The 18258-nt window shown below is 63.2% G+C and overlaps 1 protein-coding gene across 1 annotated transcript; it reads right to left on the bottom strand.

Moving 5' to 3' along the window:
- Positions 1 to 2962: 2962 nt before the first annotated feature.
- On the bottom strand, positions 2963 to 16955 carry CACTIN (cactin, spliceosome C complex subunit). The gene is made up of 10 exons (XM_038567810.1): positions 16755 to 16955; positions 13479 to 13959; positions 10734 to 10829; positions 10140 to 10285; positions 9113 to 9275; positions 8917 to 9031; positions 5827 to 6019; positions 5012 to 5134; positions 4615 to 4898; positions 2963 to 4380 (listed from the first exon to the last, which is right to left on the bottom strand). Exons 1-10 carry the CDS (start codon positions 16919 to 16921, stop codon positions 3890 to 3892), a joined length of 2259 nt encoding a protein of 752 aa, XP_038423738.1. The 5' UTR covers positions 16922 to 16955; the 3' UTR covers positions 2963 to 3889.
- Between the last annotated feature and the right edge of the window lie 1303 nt (positions 16956 to 18258).

Here is an 18258-nt window from a genome sequence, read left to right as displayed (position 1 = left end):
GGCCTGGGCAGGGGCGGGGATGCGGGGCCGCGGCTCTGGAGCCTCGCCCCGGGCCCCCCTGGACCTGCCCCGCAGCCCCGCGTTGTTCACCAGCCCGGCAGCCCTGGATCGCAGGCCGGGAGGGCCGGCATCGGCCTCCCCCACCCCAGGCGCCCAGACCCGCGCCCAGGGCCCGGGGCTCTCAGCTGGTGACCCCGAGGGCTGGCGCCTGGCACCCAGAGGTACCTAAGAGGCTCTGTGGGCACCGGGCGGAGCCCTCGGCGGGGGGGCTGGGGGTCCCCGCCTCCCTGCGGGAGTGTCCTGCAGGGCAGAGGCTTGGAGAGGCTGTGGGGCTGGAGAGAGCACAGCCCTAGAGCCCGGCAGGGGGAGGAGGTCCGGCCCCCTTGCCCCTCCACCTCTCACCCCTGCGTGGGGTGGGCAAGGGTGCCCGGCCGCTCAGCTCAGGCGGGAGTGCGGGTGAGGCCCGGGGCTTGGGTGCGGGCCGCAGGCAGGGTGCGCTTCCTCGGAGACCCCAGACCCCGTCCCCCCAGCCCCAAGAGCAGAGGGCGGCCAGGCTGGACGCGGCCGAGCAAAGGCCCCAGAGGTGCCTTTCGCTGCAGGTAAGTGAGGCGAGGCGAGGGGGGCAGGAGGCCTGACCGGGGCCTCACTGGCCCCAAGTGAACCGCCTGGACGGGGCGACTGGCCGCTTTGGCCTCAACCCCGCCCCGCCCATCCCCCCCCCCCCCCCCCCCCCCCCCCGGGGCTCTGCCCTCCTCTGCCCTGAGTCCCGACAGCCGCCTCCCGCGCCCCCGTCCTTCCGGCCTCCAGGCCTTAGCTCACACCCAGCGTCCTCCCAGACGGCCCCTCCCCGAGGCCGTTAACTCTAACTTCTCCTCCTTGGGAAGGGGTCCCCCCAACTCCTAGGCGCCTGGCACAGCCCTGGCTCCAAGGGCCCCTCCTTTGTAAAGCTCAGCTCTCCCAGGCAGTCTTGCTACCTCCAGCCTCCCTTGGGGCAACTCAGTGTCCTAGTCCCTGCGCCGGCACAGTTTTGCGCTGGATCTGCCCTCGAGGATGCCCTCGTGTGGGAGAAAGACCCAGCGAGAGGGACAGTCCGGCCCCCTGGGGCCAGGGCTGGGCCAGAGGAGGTGACGGGGCGTAGGGGGTGCCCAGAGGTGAGCCAGGAAGGCATCCTGACAGAACTGGGGCTTTGTAGGACGAACAGGAGTCCCCCGGGTCTGAGAGACGGTCGTGGCAGAAATGACATGATCAAGACGTTGAGGAGGAGACGGGAGCACTGAGGCTTCGGGAAATTGTAAGGAAGGCAGATGTGGTGGCGAGAGGATGTGGAGCGGGGGCTACAGATGTGGGGACTTGAAGGACCCTGCTCCCCACTTCCTCTGCCGCGAGATAACAAGGACAGCATCCCTTCTGGGAACAGTCGCGGCGGTGTCAGAAGGGGCCTGACCTGCGCGCCGCCGCCAGCAGCGCCCGAGGCAGTGGGGGCGGGGGAGGGGACCGAGGGGCGCCGGCCAGCTCGTTGGCAGAGGGTACGACGTCCGGGTCGTGAGCTCAGCCCTGTGTCACGTGTGGGGATTACTCAAAAAGTCTTAAAAAAGGGGGGGGAAACTGAGGCCCACAGGAGGAAACGAGGCAGCAGAGGCCTCGTGCGGGCACGCAGCTCGCGGCCACGTACGTCCGCCTCCTCCGGGCCCCCCTCCCCCCTCCCGGCCTCCCTCCCGGCCCCGGCCCCGCCCGCCGGCTCAGGCTCAGCTCATCTGCTGGGGAGGACCAGATGGTGGGAACAGAGGCCAGGCTCAGGATGCGCCCCCCGTGGCGGGCTTCCGGTGGGGGCCAGGCAGGCAGTGTCTATTCTTAGCCTCCAAGGCCAAGGGCAGGAAGACGGGGTGGGGGCTGGGGCAGCTTAAGGCACCGGGCGGACCCTGGGGGAGGGCAGGGGGGTGGGGGCGGCTGCGCTGTCTCCACTGACACCCAGCTCCAGGCCGCCAGACATTCGCCCTCTATGGCTCCCAGGGCCACCCCCGGCCCGCAGTCACTGCTCCCCACCCCACCCCACCCCCAGCACCTGCTGCCTCAACCTCTCCCCGCAGCCCCGAGCCGAGCCACAGCCCTGCCCAGCGCCCCTTCTCCCCTTCTCCAGGGAGCCTTCCACGTTCCTTCTGGGGGCCAGACCCCAAGCCCCCCTTGCCGCAGCCTGACCCCTAGGTCGCCCTTGGGGTCCGCACCCCGTGGGGGAGCAGGTGGACACAGGCTGGGGCGCGGTTGGGAGGTGGGATCCTCCCAGCCGGAGACTCCAACCCCGGCTCACACACGTGGCCTCTCTCCGTGAGCCGCTGTGCGGTGCCTGGATGCACACAGCCCGCGCTGGGACCACAGGCAGCAGTGGACCCAGCCTGCGACCCACGGGCGAGCCCCAGACTCAGGCTCACGCCCAGGGGCCTGCGTGCACCCGGACAGGGGAGCAGATCCGGGATGCACTGGTGCCAACTGCTGGGACATGCGGGACAGTGGAAGATCGCTCCAGCAGGCGCCACTGATTAGCGATGTCTGTCGGGGGTTGTGAGGGGGCCCCTTCGTGCTGCCCCCAGCTGCAGTGGGCACATGTGAGCTGTGCCAGGCGCTCCTGCGAGCGTACGGTGGGCTTGGGGGCCACCCGTGGCCCTGGAACAGTCTAGGCTGTGCACCCTGGGGGGTGCTGACCAGAGCACCCTCCCCACCCAGGTTCCAGCCGGTCAGACGCACTGGGAGGTGAGGCACTGGGAGGTGAGGCCGGGCGGGCAGAGACGGGAAACCTGGAGCGGGAGGTTCCCGAGGGGCCGCCGCCTCTGAAGTGCTCTGCAGCTTTGTAAAAGGTCGTCTTGCCCGAGCCCTGGCTGGGACGTGTGTGCTGGGCTCACGGGAGATGGTAAGGACATGGCGGCAGGGCAGGGCGGGGCACTCTGCAGCATTTCTGACAGTCTGGAAGTATTCTAAAATAAAGTGTTTATTAAAAAAACATGCAACTTCATGAGTCGACCAATTAAATGAAAATAAGATCTTTCCCCCACCTAAAAAAAGTCTTCGTAGAGAAACCACCTAAAACATTTCCAGACAGAACAGGGCGTGTGGGTGGGGCCGTTGGGGGAGCCCGCAGGTGGCCCTTGGTGGGGTGGGGGTCATCCCCCTTAAGGCCAGAAGGAACCGTCTCTGGAACCAAATGTCAGAAGAAACGTTTCTGGGGCAGCGTGTGACCGGGTGGTGACTGCACCTGTCAGCCCCGCTGGGCTCAGGCCACACACGGACGCCGAGGCCAGTTTTGAGCCGGCTGGGAGGTGCTCTCCAGGGACATAGCTGTCCCAACATGGGGGGCCCCCAGGCCAGATGGCGTGCCACAGCCGCACACAGAGACCAGGCTCCTGCAGCCACAGAACATCTCAGCCCCCCCCCCCGCCCCCGGGCTCCTGGACCCGACGGCAGATGGTGATGGGTCTTCCTCGCCCACCCGGGGGGCACTGGCCCACACCAGCACTGGGGCCACCTGGGGAGCCAGAGCTCAGGCGCCCCTCAGCAGGCTCTCCTGGACCGTGCCCGGCAGGGGCCCACATCCCTGTGCTGCAGGCCCAGCCAGGCCAGCCAGGGAAGGGGCCAGGGGTGTGAGTCCTGCAGCCGCCCTGGACTTGGTTTCCTGCCCCTCGAGAGCGCCGCTCCCTGTTCCGCACCCTGTTGCACTGACTGTCCCCAGCAGGCTCTGTGGTGAGCCCCCCTGCACCCCCTTCCCACTGGGGAAATTGAGTCTGGTGGAGCGGCAGGCCCAGCCTGAGCTCCCGGGGCCCCTCGCCCGGCCCGGGGAGGCTGCTGGCTCCACCAGACCCCGAGGGGGGCAGCAGATGGTGTGGGAGGAAGGCCCCTGCCGTCACCGCCGGTAGCGGTAGCGCTTGAAGTGGAACCAGAGCTGGAAGATGCCGTTGGCGAACTGGCAGCGGAAGCCGTGCCGGTGGGAGTACTCCCACTCGCGGTTGACGATCTTGAAGGCGATGTCCTCGTAGGGCGGCCCAGCGTGGAAGCGCAGTGTGGCGAAGTCCTTGTTGTCGGGGCACGCCTCCAGGAAGTACTCGGGCGTGGAGCGCTTGTCGATGAGGTCGGGGTAGAAGATGTTGAACTTGTAGCCCTGCACGATCTTGGGCGGCGGGTTATCGAAGTCGTAGTGCGTCTGGTTGTACTTGTTCCACTCGAAGCCCGTGTGCACGCGGTTGAAGAAGCGCGGCTTGCGGGGCCGGTACTTGTCGGCCCACAGGTAGGCCTTGCCCGTCAGCGGCATCTCCACGCTGAACTGCGCCTCGTCCTGGCCCATGCCCTCCTTGGCCCGCCGGAAGAAGATGTCCTCCGCACTCTCGCTGGCGTCGCCTGCGGGCAGGGGTGCGTGTTGGCGGGGATGCGGCAGCCCTGGGCCCCGGCTCCACCGAGAGGTGCACAGAAAGCCCCCCCCTCGCTGCCCCCTGCCCCCGACGCCCGGTCTGGGTCATCTCCGCGCGTCCTCCTGGGTGGGCACCGAAGAGCCTGTGGCCAGGAGCGCGGCCAGAGAGCCTGCTGGTGAAAGCCCTGCACGTGAGCCCCGGGCAGGTCCCCACGCCCCTGTACCTGTGACCTGGAGCTGCTGGCGGGACAGCTGCAGGCGCTGCAGGTCCTCGTCGGGCTCCAGCACGTGGGCGTCCAGTGGCAGCTCGTGCGCTGTAAGCAGCCGGGGGCTGTACTTGCCGGCGTCGTAGTCATCCAGGCTCTGCTGGATCAGGTCCTCCTCCATGAGCACGGCCTCCCCGTCCGCCTCACCCTCCACGGGTGCCGCCCCTTCCGCCTCAGGCTCCGCAGAGCCGCCTTCCGAGGAGGGTCCTGGCGGGGTCGGTGCCGGGTCCTCAGGCTCCAGGCTGCACAAGGGAGGAGGCTGGGCTGGGCCAGGCAGCAAGGAGCAAGGTGCTGCCCGGGGACCCACAAGAGGTCCTTGGCTGAGGGGTGGGATGGGGGCCACGGGGTGGCCTACCTGTGGCCAGGGGACGGGGGCTCCTGCTTGAGGATGGGAAACAGAGGCTCGCTCTCCACGCCCTGCTCCTGCTTCAGCTTGTAGAGCTTCTGACGCAGCACGTCCTGGTGGCGCTCTCGGAGCCTGGAACGCAGGCTGCCGGTCACCCCGACACTGGCCGCACAGGGGCCCCTCTCCTCCCCCACGGCCTTTCTTCCGACCCCCTTTGATGGTGAGGGCCTGGAGCCTGGGAGGGCACCAAGGGGTCCCTGCCCAAGCCCTGAGGCTCCAGGCTGTGGAGGGGAGAGGGGCGGGGGGGCGGGGGGAGCCTGCCAGGGTGGGAGTGCTGCAGGGGGCGGGGACCTCTGGGCCAGGGGCCGGGACTCAGAGTGACGACCCTGCCGGGAGCAGCATTCTGCGGTTGGCAAGGGCAGGTCCCCGTTCAAGGGATTCATGCGCCATGTCAGCCACCGAGCCGGGCGGGACAGGGCGCAAGACGCCAGCAGGGGACGAGTGAACTCAGAGGCAGCTCTGCAGTTAGCGACAGCCAGGCGCTGTGTTTATGCGGCGCGGCCAAACATGCTGAGAATTTGTACACAGAGGGTGTGGGGTGGGCGGGAGACGGGGGACAGGCGGCCTCCGGGCCCGCCGAGATGCCCGCTGACCCGGGCGAGACGAAGGCCAGGTGCGGCTGGAGGCCAGGCCCGCAGAGGCCCTGCCTGCCGCCCCGGACCCTGACCCCCGACCCCAGGGGCACAGCCTTCCAACTGGGACAGTGAGCGGACGCTCCCCGGGGCCGGCTCCTGGGCCCCACAGAGGCTGGGGGCAGCACTGACCTGGCGCGCGCCATGTGGGCACGGAGCTGCTGCAGGAGGCTCTCCCAGTAGCCCATGTCCAGGTTGGGGCCCCCGGCCCGGATTTTGCCCTCGATGCCCTGGAAGATGACCTGCAGCTGGCTGTACGTCTTCCCCTTGAAGACCGACTGCACGTCAGAGCTGACCGAGGCATTGACCCCCTCTCGCCGCTCTCCTGAAGGGGACGGGACGCTCAGCACGGGCCGGGGTCTGAGCTTTCCCTCTGCCTGCCCCCCTCCTCCCCTGCTCCTGGGGTCCTCCTCCCCGCCTCTGGCTGGATCCTGCTAACACATGAAGTGGACACCAGGCCACAGACCCTGGCTGGGATGGTTCGGACTCTGTGGGCCTGGGGAGCCGGGCAGGTCCTTCAGCGGGCCTGACCCCCGGGCCACGTCCGAGCACCTCAGCCTGGCATGTCTGGCCTGTCACCCCGAAAAACATCTGAAGAACAAGGAGGGATCGCCTGACAGCCCAACTCTCGGGAGCTCAGATCCTGCTCCCGCTCTCGGCCGTGTGATCCTGGGTAGGGGGCTTGCCGCTTCTGGGTCTCCCCGTTCCCCAGGAAGGAGAGCTGCTCATCTCCCAGGCTTTGCAAGAAATCCTGGCGCTGCCCGGAGGGGAGCATGCTCACCACCCCCCACCACGGTCCTGCATCCGTGTTAGCTGGGGGCCCCGGAGGGCAGTGCTGGGTGCTGCGGGCCCCACCCGCTCTGGCACACCCGCCTCCTCGTTGCTCAGCACAGACACCACACCCTGTCGCAGGGCCTTTCCTCCAGCAATGTGACCTTCCCTATCCGTTTGCCTCCCAGATCGCTCCCCTTGGCCCGGATGCCCGATTTGTGGCTTCCCCGGGGCAGGGGCCTTGTGGGGCTTCTCTGCGGAGCCGTGCTGGCCCTCAGGAGTTAGGGTGCAGCTGCTGCTGGGTGCAGAGGGACATGAGCAGAACGTGGTCCCTGCTCAAGACCTGGCTTCTGCTACCCTCCCGCTGGACGGAGTCGTAGCCGGTCAGAGAGGGGCACGAAGGAAGCACGCTCCTCTAGCCAACCAGCGCAGGACCCGGGAAGCAGAGACTCGGCCCCTCTGCACACAGCTGGGCGCCCCAGGTACCCTAGTCTGACCGGCTGAGTCTGCGACGGGCACAGAAACGTTACAGGATCAGAAGTGAATTCAGAGACAGCTCCCAGCCGCCCCTGGGGCCACATCCCGCGCTCGCTCACACAGAACTCACACCACACACAGACTGCGTCCGCCGGCACAGCCCCACACGAGCCAAGCTCCACCTTGTCATGGGTTAAAGTCGGGTCCCAGGTCCAGATGCCCCCTAACACCCAGCTACACGGCCCGGCTGGCTGGAGGCGGGCGCCCGAGTGGCTGTGCCCTGCTGACTGGAGCACTCTGCGGGCAGCACACGGGGAGAACCCACAGGGAACGGTAGTGGGGGACCCGTCGCGGTCACCCACTTTCTACCGCACAGCTACCAACGTGAGAACAAGAGAAGCCCAACTGAACTTGTAAAGACAACGTGTGGCGCTTGACTCAAGGAACGATGGAACTGAGACTGCTTGGAAATGAGGCCGAAGGGAGAAACGGAAAAGCAAAGCTCACCTCAGAGGATGGCTCAGGTGAGGGGGGAGAGCGGGCGGGGACTGGGCGCAGGGCAGCTGTGCGCAGGGGCACAGGGCGGGCCGGCCCCCACTCTTCCCCAGCCGGACGTGCATGACGTCCCAGAACTTCCTGATTCTCGCCAGAAATTACTGGAGGATGCGTCCCACTAAGATGAGGGAGCAAAGTGCCAAAAATGGTGATGTGGGGGGTCACAGTGGGGCTCCAACATGGGCAAGTGAAGGGAACCCCAGGAGGTGGGGGGTGAGGGAGGCAAAGGCCAGTGGTGAGCCTGAATGCCACGACCCTCGGTGACACTGGTCAGTGCAGCTTCTGGTACGTGACAACCACCTACTCGTTTCTCCTCCCGTGATGCTCCCAAACATGTCTTATCATCCCTGGGGGACAAAAAGGACAACCAGGCTCCCAGGAGCAGCCGACTGGCCCAGGTCACTGAGTGGCCTGGTGGCCTGGATCGGCACTCAGGGCCACACCTGCCCAGTCAGTGCCCTTTGGTCCAGAGTTCTATACCCAGCCCCGCTGCCACCGAAGGAAATGCCTCCTCAAGCATCTCCAACAGCAAAGTATTTCCTTTTCCTTCTCCTGAAGTTACTACAGGACGTGCGGAGGGGACGCAAGAAAACAAAGCACCAGTTACAAAGACAAGGAAAGACGTGCCTCCTTCTCCTAAGCAGAGGAAACCAGCCCCAGCCCTGTCTGAGCAACACAGGCGTGGGGGAGGGGAGGCCACCACGCCTGAGAAATAGCAGCAGAGGACGTGCCCAGGATAAGCGCAGAGGAGCCAGGCGTGGTTTGAGGGGCGGCTCGAGGGGTGGAATGCCGTGTTGGTTATAAGCTTCTAGAACAGCGGTTCTCACCCTGGACAATCCTGCCTCCAGGGGACACCAGGTTATGTTTAGGGAGCTCTGTGGCTGTCAGGACGGAGTGTTTCTGACACCGAGTGGGTCGGGGTCCAGCGTCTGTGGTGCTGAGCTCCAGAGTCATGCCCCAGAGGTCATGAGTGTGTGGCCACCTCCAGGGCAAGAACGCACACGGAAAGATCACCAGGTTGAACAGACTAGGGCTCCAGGGGGTTCCCAGACAAGCGGAGCCGAGTCCCACTCTGGTTCAAACACACCAAGCCTCTGGCAAAAACTTGAAACCCAAACAAACAGGCCCCTGCTGGCACCACTCCCAGGGAAGCTGAGCGGCTGAGTGTTTCAAGGAGGCCGGTGGGTGCGCTGGGGGCTCTGAGCCCCCACCCAGTCAGCGTCAGGAGCACCTGCTGCTGCCCCCTGGTGGCTCCCGGAGAGGCCTCGAGAGGGACATGGAGACCCCATGTGGGGAAACTGAAGCAGCAGCGAGGCCAAGGTTCCCTGGGGAGCCACCCAGACGAAGGCAGATCCAGTTATGTGTCCCTCAGAGCACACCGGGCGCTTTCTGGTGACTCTGGCGCCCGTGCTGGGTTACCTGGGCCCTTGCCCGACGCTTCCAGCTTGCGCAGCTTGGCGATCTCATCCTCTGTGATGGTGGTCATGTCCCGCCAGAAGTCTGCGTTCTTGCCCTGCTCCAGCTCCATGTACACCTGGAGGTGGACGTGCAGAGGGGCGAGTTGGCGGAGGGCTATCCCAAGGGCCCGGGTGCAAGGGGCAGGGCCGGGCAGTACCTGGATGTCCTCCAGCAGGTCCTCCATATCCGCTACGGTGAGGCCGTTGAGGAAGGTGTATGGCTCGTGCATCTCCACAGCCAGGTCATCGTCCTCGGCGCTGATGTACTTGGCCAGCAGGTCAATGGGCTTGGCCCGCCCGTCCCGGATGCGGATCTTGGAGCTGCCAAGGAGCAGGGAAGTGGTGTCAGAGCCCAGGACATCATGACCCCCGCTGCCCCTCCTGAAGACCCTACTCTGGAGGGGTGCCAGGGGGAGAGCCTGGCCTGGAGGGGCTGGTGGTCACAGAAGTCTTCGGGAAGGGGGGGTGCCAGGCACAGGAGCAAGGGAGTTGGAAGACGTAAGTAAGCGTGGCATCTGAGGAGCAGCAGGTGGGAGTGGAGCAGGGCAGGGAGGAGCCCACTACCTGGGGTGGGCTGCTGGGGTGGAAGATCCGAAGCCTCACTGCTGTACCCATGGGGACGGGAGTCAGAACCAGGTAGGTCTGAGCCCCTGGGGCTGGCATGGCCAGCAGGCCTCAGGACAGAGGGGCCAGGAGTGGGTTCCTGGCGCACACACACCGGGCCTGGGGTGCTCGTGAGCCCTAGAGCCTCACAGTCCTTGTCTGTGGACCAGGCTGTGGGCTGGAGTAGAGAGGGGTGACCACTCTGGCTTGGGGTCTAGCACTCTGCTCAGCTCCTGTGGCACCACTACATGGAGCGAAGATCACGCAGATGTCTCCTTGGCATGTGACTCAATGGGGGAGACAAGGGGACTCGTCAGTGACAGGCTCAGGGAAGGAAGTGAACAGGAAGCGGCACACACAGCAGGGGTTGGCACCAGAAAGGGGGTGAGGGAGGGACCCCCTGAGGCGGCGATGGGTGGAAACCTGAAGGGCAAGGGGAACCAGCCAGGGCAGAAGGCTCCAAGCAGTGCAAACAGCATATACAAAGGCCCTGGGGCAGACAGGGCTCTGTGCGTTTGGGCCCAGAAAGAGGCTGTGGGCAGAGGGAGGTGGAGGCAGCACCGTGCAGGCCTGCCCACGTACCGCAGCTTGGCCTGCTGGAGGTGGAAGTTGTCCTCCTGCTCCTCCCACGTCTTGAAGTGCTCTGCCTCCTTCTCCCGCTGCAGCATCTCCAGCTCCTGCTCCCGCATGGCCTTCTCCCGCTCCCGCTCCAGTCGCAGCTGCTTCACCTGGGGGTGCACGGGGAGGACGTACTCTCTAAGGCCATGGGGGACCCTGAGGTCAGGGGTGGGACTCTATCCCAGGCCTGGCCCCAGCCCACCAGCCCGGGTGTGGACTAGTCAGGAAAGCCTGCTTCAGACAGACACTAGGGCAGACGCACATTCTTTCTGCTGGAAACACAGCAGCCTGCAGCAGCCAGGACCATTTCAGACCTTTAACTGAAGGAAGTTTCTGAGAGTAAAGCCCAGAGCCCATCAAAACCGAGAGATGGAGGGAGACAGTGTGCTGAGACACGGCCTGAACCCCTTGATCCAGCTGTGCCTGAAGCCAACCTCCCCTGGACTTACTGCATAAGCCAGTCAGGTCTCCCTTGACTTAAGCCAGGGTCAGCCAGCGTTTAGGCCCTCACAAGGGAAGGCCTCCTGACCCGCGTAGGCAGGCCCAGGGCAACCCCACCTTCTGCAGCTCTAGACGATTATCCTCCTGGATTCTCTTGTTGCGCTCCTTCAGCTCCTTCTCCTCCAGGTGGCTGATCCCCTTCTTTTCCAGGGCCTGGAAGGGCCAAGCACACGCCCACTGAGCAGAGACGCCTCCGTCCCAGGCACCACCCGCCAAGGATCTTCCATGCCCTCCTCTGTGAGACCCAGATCGAGATCCACCTGGCTGAGTAGCGTCTCTGCAGGTGAGGCCCAGAGAAGTGACCTGTCCACGGCCACACCTCCCTGAGTCCCACTGAAGATGCGGCCCCCTCAGTGCTCCTAGACCCAACACGGCCGAATGCAATGCTCAGAGCAGCCTCCTGCACGGGTGGGACATACACTAACGTGCAGAGGGGAGGCAGCCGCCTGCCCCAGGGACTCTCGGAGGTCTCTCTCAGAAGCACCTCAACATGAGCCCCACTGCCCTGGTTTACACAGGAGCCTAGCTGTGCCAGGTCCGTTTAAGCCCCCAGCAGGTCAGAGGCCCACTGCAGGTGGGCAGAGGCAGGACATCGATGGAAGGACTCAGAGAGCACACTTGCCGGGCTCGCTATGAGAGGAACAGCAGTCCCCGGGCTCACAGACCCCTGGGGTGCCATGCAACATGGTCAATGCTTCTTTCCTATCTGCCCCCTCACCCAATGGAGGGTGCTTGGGGCACAGGGGCTGGAGACCCCTCGACCCTGACATCCCCCCCATGATTACTGCCTGAGCCGGGCGCTAAGCCCACACTTACTGACATGCACTCCCCTGGCTCCGAGGGCTGTCAAGGAGGCCCCCAGTGCCCAGGAAAATATGCCCGCAGCAGGACACGGAGCTCAGTGAGGGACCACCCGGCGACGCCCGTGCTGCTCCTTGGCCTCCCCAGCCGCCACACCTATTAGCAGCGACCATACTTGTCACCTCTGTGGCCACAAAGAACAGCAACTGAGGAGCTGGGCAGCCCTGGTTCCAATCACGGCTCTGCCGTTCAGGAGCATAGAGACCGTGGGCCACCAGCTCAGTGACCTGGAGCCGACAAGGCCAAGTCAGGGAGAGCCAACACGCAGAGAGCACTGTGAACAACACCCAGCATGGAGTGTGTGTCAACGATTAACATGGTGACTGCCCATGCTGCCAGCCAGCGGTCCTGGGACAAGGAGACAAAACGCATGATGCTGCCCAAACTGTTGGCCTGTCTAGAGCGGCCTCAGAGGCTGAGCTGGGGTCGACCCCCAACGTGCTGATCACCGGAGGGGCCAATGAAGGCCTCTTGTGGGACAAATCCCCCTAAGCCAGCATGGGGCCCAAGAAAGACCGTTGGGGAAATGCCTGAGCACATGTGTGTGCACACCACCCCACCCCGAACTCATTCATTCCACACCTACCCAGGGTCGAGCGTGCACCAGGCTCTGGGGACAGAGCTTGCCCGGTGGGGCTCACAGTCTGGCAGGAATCGCACGCACGTTATCAATCAGAACCCGCGTTTAGATGTCTGCTTTGCAACGAGACCTTTCTGGACCTGCTTATTCTAACCACAGCCAGAGCACCCCAACACCTGCCTGCCTTCTCTCCTCTGTGCTTTGCTAATCTACTTATTTACAGTCTCCCCCAGATGGCCGGCTCCACAGGCGTCTGTCTCTGCAGCTCACGGATGCATGCTGGGCCTGCACGGTCCCCAGTGCCAGCAGTTGAGTGGCACAGGTTCATGAGTGAAGTGCTAGGAGGGGAGAGGCAGCACTAGGACCTGTGGGACCAAGGGGGCCAACAAGCGGGCCCCGAACAGGGACCAGGTCAGCTGCGATCTGAAGGAACGAGAAAGCAGCAGCCACAGAAAGAGGTAGGAAGTGCTCCAGGCAGAGGTGCGGCGAGGAGCAGGGCCCACGGTGGCGTGGACTCAGTGTGTTCTAGACAAAGGCCTGGAGTGCACATGGTGAGTGGCAGACATCATGGCATCCGACTGTGCCACCTCAGGGGTCCCCCACCCCCCATCCCACCATAGATGGGTGCCGTGTGAGGGTTAACTGCACCCTCCAGAAAGACGCATCCACTTCCCAAGCCCAGAACCTGTGAAGGGGACCTTACATGGAAACAGGGTAGTGTTCAGAGCAGCCTCCTGCACGGGTGGGACATACACTAACGTGCAGAGAGGAGGGACCCCAGATGTAGTGAAATAAGACCAAGTCACGTGGAGTTAGGCTGGGCTCTAAACCAATGACCAGTGTCCTTATATGAAGACACAAGATGGCCACGTGACCGTGATGACAGAGGTTGGGGAAAGCAGCCATGAGCCGACTTCCGAACTAGGAGAGAAAACCTGTGGCTTTAAGTCCTGTGCGCAAGGCCGGGACTGACGGGTGAGTGATCCGCATGTGACTTTCATCTCGACAATGAGACGTCCACAAGACGACTGAGCATCTGTAACTGGAATCCCATCTTGGGCACCCGACGCAGAGAACCTGCTCCCGGTCACGTCTGAGATTAGCCTGGTGTCTTGGGGAAAGTCTTTGGAATTTTACACGGCAAGAAAATTGACTCAGTAAAAGCTGGCAGAAACCAGGGCGCGTGCGCACGGATAAAATACACTCTTAACGGCAAAGTACCACCTGGGAACATGTGCTGCGTGTGCTAAACCACGTCTCTTGAAACAGAAACCGTAAAAGGCATATGAAGCAAACCCACGAGAAAGGAAGGAAGAACCTGCAAAGGATGCGCCACGTGCCGAGGGCGGGAAGAGGCTCACCTTGTTCCAGATGAAGGTGCCCAGGAGATTGTTGTCGCCGAAGGGGTTGTCGGTGTTGGTGTAGCCCATGTACTCCTCCCCCCAGCCCATCTTCTCCCGCTTCTTCCTCTCCTTGGCCTCCTTCTTGGCCAGCCGCCGGGCCCGCTTCTCCTCGGGAGTCTCGAAGGCCTTCATGAGCTCCTCCTGCTGCTTCCGCTCCTCCCGCAGCCGCAGCCGCTCCTGCAAGCTCTGCTGCTGGCTCAGGGCTGCCGCCGCCTCCCGAGGGCTCTGGGAGCGGTCTGGGGAGGCCGAGCTGGATGCCGAGGAGCCCGGGGACCAAGAACGTGTCCGTCGCCGGCGGGCCCATCGGCGCCGCTGCTGCTCCTGCCGTTCCTCATCCGAGTCGGACTGAGAGGACCGGTCCTGTGAGCGCCATCGTGGTGGCAGTGGGCTCGGGCTTGGCCTCCTTCGTCGCTGCCACCTTTCTTCCTCCGAATCTGACCTGTGGAGGGAATCCACAGAGGTGCGCTCACTGCCTGCTGGTCAGTCTCTTGTTTGACAGATGTTTACCGAGCACCTACTGTGCCAGGCGCTGTTCTAGGTCCTGGGGACACGGCCGTGACCAGCAGTGATACCGACCAAAGGTCGCACCCTTTGGAAGGCTCCCATCAACAAACACGCCACATGACACTAGACAGTACTAGAAGTCGCAAAGAAGAGTGACTAGGCATTAGGAGATAGAGATCTGAGGAGGCAACTCTGGAGGAAGTGGGGGAAGATGCCACAGGGAGAGAGTCATCCATGAAGAGGGTACAGCAGGAGCAAAGGCCCTGCGGCAGAAATTTACTTGGCATGTTCAAAAAGCAGCAGGAAGCCTGTGTGGCTGGAGCAACGTGAACAAAGGGGAGTAAAGGGAGGGAGTGAGGACAGGGAGGCGGGCTGTGGCCTGGATGGTACAGGAGCTGTAAGTATAGGACACAGAGGATCTGATCTGTCCGAGGTAACAAGAAGAAGCTTACAGGAGAAGTGGTGGCTCAACAGGTCTCATAGGATGGGCCAGAGTGAACTGGAGTAAGACTGGCAGGACCCAAGCACCAGGCAAAGAATACTGTGGACACGAAATGGAATGCACGAGCCCTACTGCAGGGATAGGCTCCTTAATGGTCAGGGGCCTTTGAGTGTGCAGAGGAACAACCGTGTCTCTTCATTTTGTTAAACGCTCCACTTGTTAAGCTCACAAAAAAAAATCTATGCCATGGGAACCAATTATTTTAGAGTCCCTGTAGGCAAACTACACACTTGATCAGATTTTTTTTTTTAAAGATTTTACTTATTTATTAATGAAAGACACAGAAAGTGGGGGGCAGAAGGAGAAGCAGGCTCCATGCAGGGAGCCCGATGTGGGGCGCGATCCCAGGACCCCGGGGTCATGCCCTGGGCCGAAGGCAGGTGGTAAACTGCTGAGCCACCCAGGAATTCCCCCTTGATCAGATTTTCATAAACAACCCAACTTGAACTCGGTATCCAGGATGGCTGATTCTCCTGAGTAACTCGAATACCAGGAAACAGCAAATATGAGAGATGCACAGAAGACTGACTGCTGTCCGTGAACCAGTGCAGGAAACACCAACCCCAGGGGCTCACACCAGAGCCAGCAAACTCTCTCTGTAAATGGCCAGATGGTCGAGGACACAGTCTGCTGCTCTGCTGGTGTAGGGAAATAGTAGCTCGGACAGACAGGAACTAATGGGCATGGGTGGGTCCCAGTAAGTTTTTACTTCTGCACCCCAAAATTTGGACGCATTCAAGTACCCCATAAAATTTTCACGTCTCATGAAATACTTTTCTCCCCCCCCCCCCCCCTCACCATTTAAAAACGTAAAAACCAAGGGCACCTGGGTGGCTCCGTCGGTTAAATGTCTGCCTTCGCTTCAGGTCATGATCCTGGGGTCCTGGGATCAAGCTCCGTGTTGGGCTCCCTGCTCAGCGGGGAGTCTGCTTCTCCCTCCTCCACTCCCCCCTGCTCATGCATGTACCTACGCGCTCTCTAATAAATGAAGAAAATCTTTAAAAAGACATGTATAAACCATTCTCGCTTCACAAGCGGCAGGCTGCACACCCTGCTTTAAACCCTGTCTGCGCTACTTCCGTTCTGCTTCTTATAACTTCTCGGCAGCCTGCGGTTGCAATGATCTTAGGAGCCTCAGAAAAGAAAAACTTTCTCGAAGCTAGAGGGCCATCAGCCACTTCTGACTACAGCCACTGCGGCAACTACGGTGTGAACAGGCCGGAGGGACGGGAGACAAGGCGTGCTGGGAGAGGCCCCATGGACATCTTCGGTACGGAGAGGAGCACACGTGCGCCACACTGGGGCAGGGACTGGCCCGACGGTCACAGCCAGGCAGGCGGTTAGTCAACACTGGGACCGAGATCGGGAAGTCAGTCCCCGGCACCGTCGGGTCCCTTTGTGCAGGAGCAGCCTGAAGCCAAGCCTGGAGAGCGGAGAGGTGTCCCATTCCCCCCAAACCCGCTTTTTAAAGCTCGTATTTATTCATTTGGCAGAGAAAGTGAGCACAAGCAGAGGGAGGGGGTGTGAGGCTCCATCCCAGGACCCGGCCATCGCGACCTGAGCCGGAGGCAGAGCACTTAACCAAGGGAGCCACCCAGACGCCCCAGGCGTCCCCTTTCCAAAAAGACGGGACTGCGGGCCTCGGAGAAGCGGAGACCCAGGTCCTAGAAGTCGGCCCAGGCCTGCCACCTGTCGCCAGCAGTTCTTCTGTCTGGCGCCCACTCCGGCGGCAAGAGCTGTCACCTCCACTTAGGAATCCCTCTCGAGTGTGCCTCCCACCGCCTCCCTCCGTTGCCCAGACGACCGAACCACCTTCCTCCTCCCCGCTGTCGCTCCTGCCAGCCTCCTCCGTCCCTTTCCCACGCGAAAACCGGCGGAAAGTTCCACAAAGTAAGTCAGGCCACGTCGCTCTCTTGCTCAGAATCCCTCCCTGGCTACGTGCTTCCCTCCCAGTAGCGACCGAACCTCTCACCGCGGCGCAAGGACGGCCGGGTGGGCTCTCGGCTCTCGGCTCTCGGCTCTCGGCCGGACCGCGCCGCCCAGCCCGCCCCCGCCTGCTCGCGGCGCTCCCACTGTCCCCTCCGACCCCCGGGACGCCTGGGGCGCCTCTCGCTCTGCTGTCGCTGCCCAACCGACACCCGCAGCCGGACGCCTCCTCCTCCAGGAAGCCCTCACGGACTAATTCCGGGATCCCCGGCTCCCCAGCGCCGTCCGCGCAGCGAGCCCACCTGCGCTCCCGGCTCTGCCGCCTCCGCCTGCGCCGTACTTCGTCGTCCCGGCGCCGGCGGCTTCGCCGTCCATGGCTCCCGCTTCGACTTCGGCTCCGACTCCCGCTCCGTTGCCTGCGGCGCCTGCGACCAGCCGACCGCGAGCGCGAGCGTGTGTCCCGACCCATCAGCTGAGACGGCGGCGGCAGCGCTGACACAATATCCGGGGCCTGCGCCGGGGGCCTTCCTCCCCTGCGGCGCGCGCCAGGCTGCCCCGCCCGCGCCTGAGCCGAGGGAAGGAAACCTGTGTCGCTGTCCCGTCCCGCCGGGACTCCGGCGCCCCGTCACCTCTCCACTGCCCTCAAGTGTGGCCCGTGTGACGGCCTCCGGCCAGGCCTCCGTCTCCAGGGTGGAGGACTCGCCCTTTAGGCAGTATTAGGGGCAGCTCCATGTGGGTCCTCGCGCCTTGGTGGGGGGGGCCCGGGGGCCGTGGGCGGAGCCAGAGCGAACCCGGAACAGCGAGGGTGGCGGAGCCTGGGAGGCGGGGCCCGGGAGGGGGCGGGGCCTCGGGGGCGGGGCCTCGGGGGCGGGGCCAAAGCGGAGGCGCGCCGCGCCCGCGAGATCTCGGGGCCCGTGCAGGCGGGCAGGCTGCGACGTCGTGGGTTCGAGTCCAGGCTGCTCACCGGGGAGACTGACGGACTCCAGGTCGGAGACTGAAAAGTCTCGAGGCTGGGCTGACCTTTGAGAGTTACCCTCATGCTCCATCGCCCGCAAAGATGGGGAAACTGAGGCTCAGAGATGGAAAGTCAGTTTAAGAAACAGTAGTCCCCCCGGCCCCAGCCCCGATGAGGCAATATGGAGCTGGGATCTGAACTAGGTGGTGCGGTTTTGTTCTGTGGGTGCTGGGGAGTCACAGGAGCGCTTTGAGCAGGGAGAGGGGTGTGTGTGTGGGTGCTGGTTGTTAGGTGGGGTCCCTGAGGGACTGGTGGCCCAGGAAGGACCAGGGCAGGTAGGGCTGGAAGACCCCGAAGTCCCTGCTCCAAGCTCCCGCAGCCCACCCCAGAGGATGGTACTTCGTGTTCTAGTTTAAGCTCTTCAAATGTTTATCTTTACAACTTCATGACCTCACCCTAAATGCTAGTTTGCACTCTGCTTCGTGCCAAGGCGCTGGGTGGGGTGGGTGGTGCAGAAGACTTCCCGAAGACCGTCTCCTGCCACCCTCCGTAACAAGCCAGCTTATCAGGATGTGGATGAAACCCAAAGGGCCCTGTGACTCTCAAAATGCAGATGCATCTTTGAGAGTACGCGAATACTCTCTGGACGTGACGGTAAACGTGCTGCAGCTCATCGGCATGTCCAGGTTCTAAGTGAGCTGTGCTGTTCCGCATCAGGATGAAACTGGGCGTCCAGTGGCCTGCTCACAGATGGGATCTTACTTTCAAAGCAGCGTTTCTCCAGTTGGGAATCCTGGAGAAATATTTTCCCCTTAAAAGGGGTCCATGCATTCATTACTCAATTTGAGCAA

The sequence above is a fragment of the Canis lupus genome, chromosome 20, assembly GCF_011100685.1.
Source record: "Canis lupus familiaris isolate Mischka breed German Shepherd chromosome 20, alternate assembly UU_Cfam_GSD_1.0, whole genome shotgun sequence".
Lineage (NCBI taxonomy): Eukaryota > Metazoa > Chordata > Mammalia > Carnivora > Canidae > Canis > Canis lupus.
The sequence above is the reverse complement of the archived record's forward strand: the minus strand, read 5'-3'. Positions and strand labels throughout refer to the sequence as shown.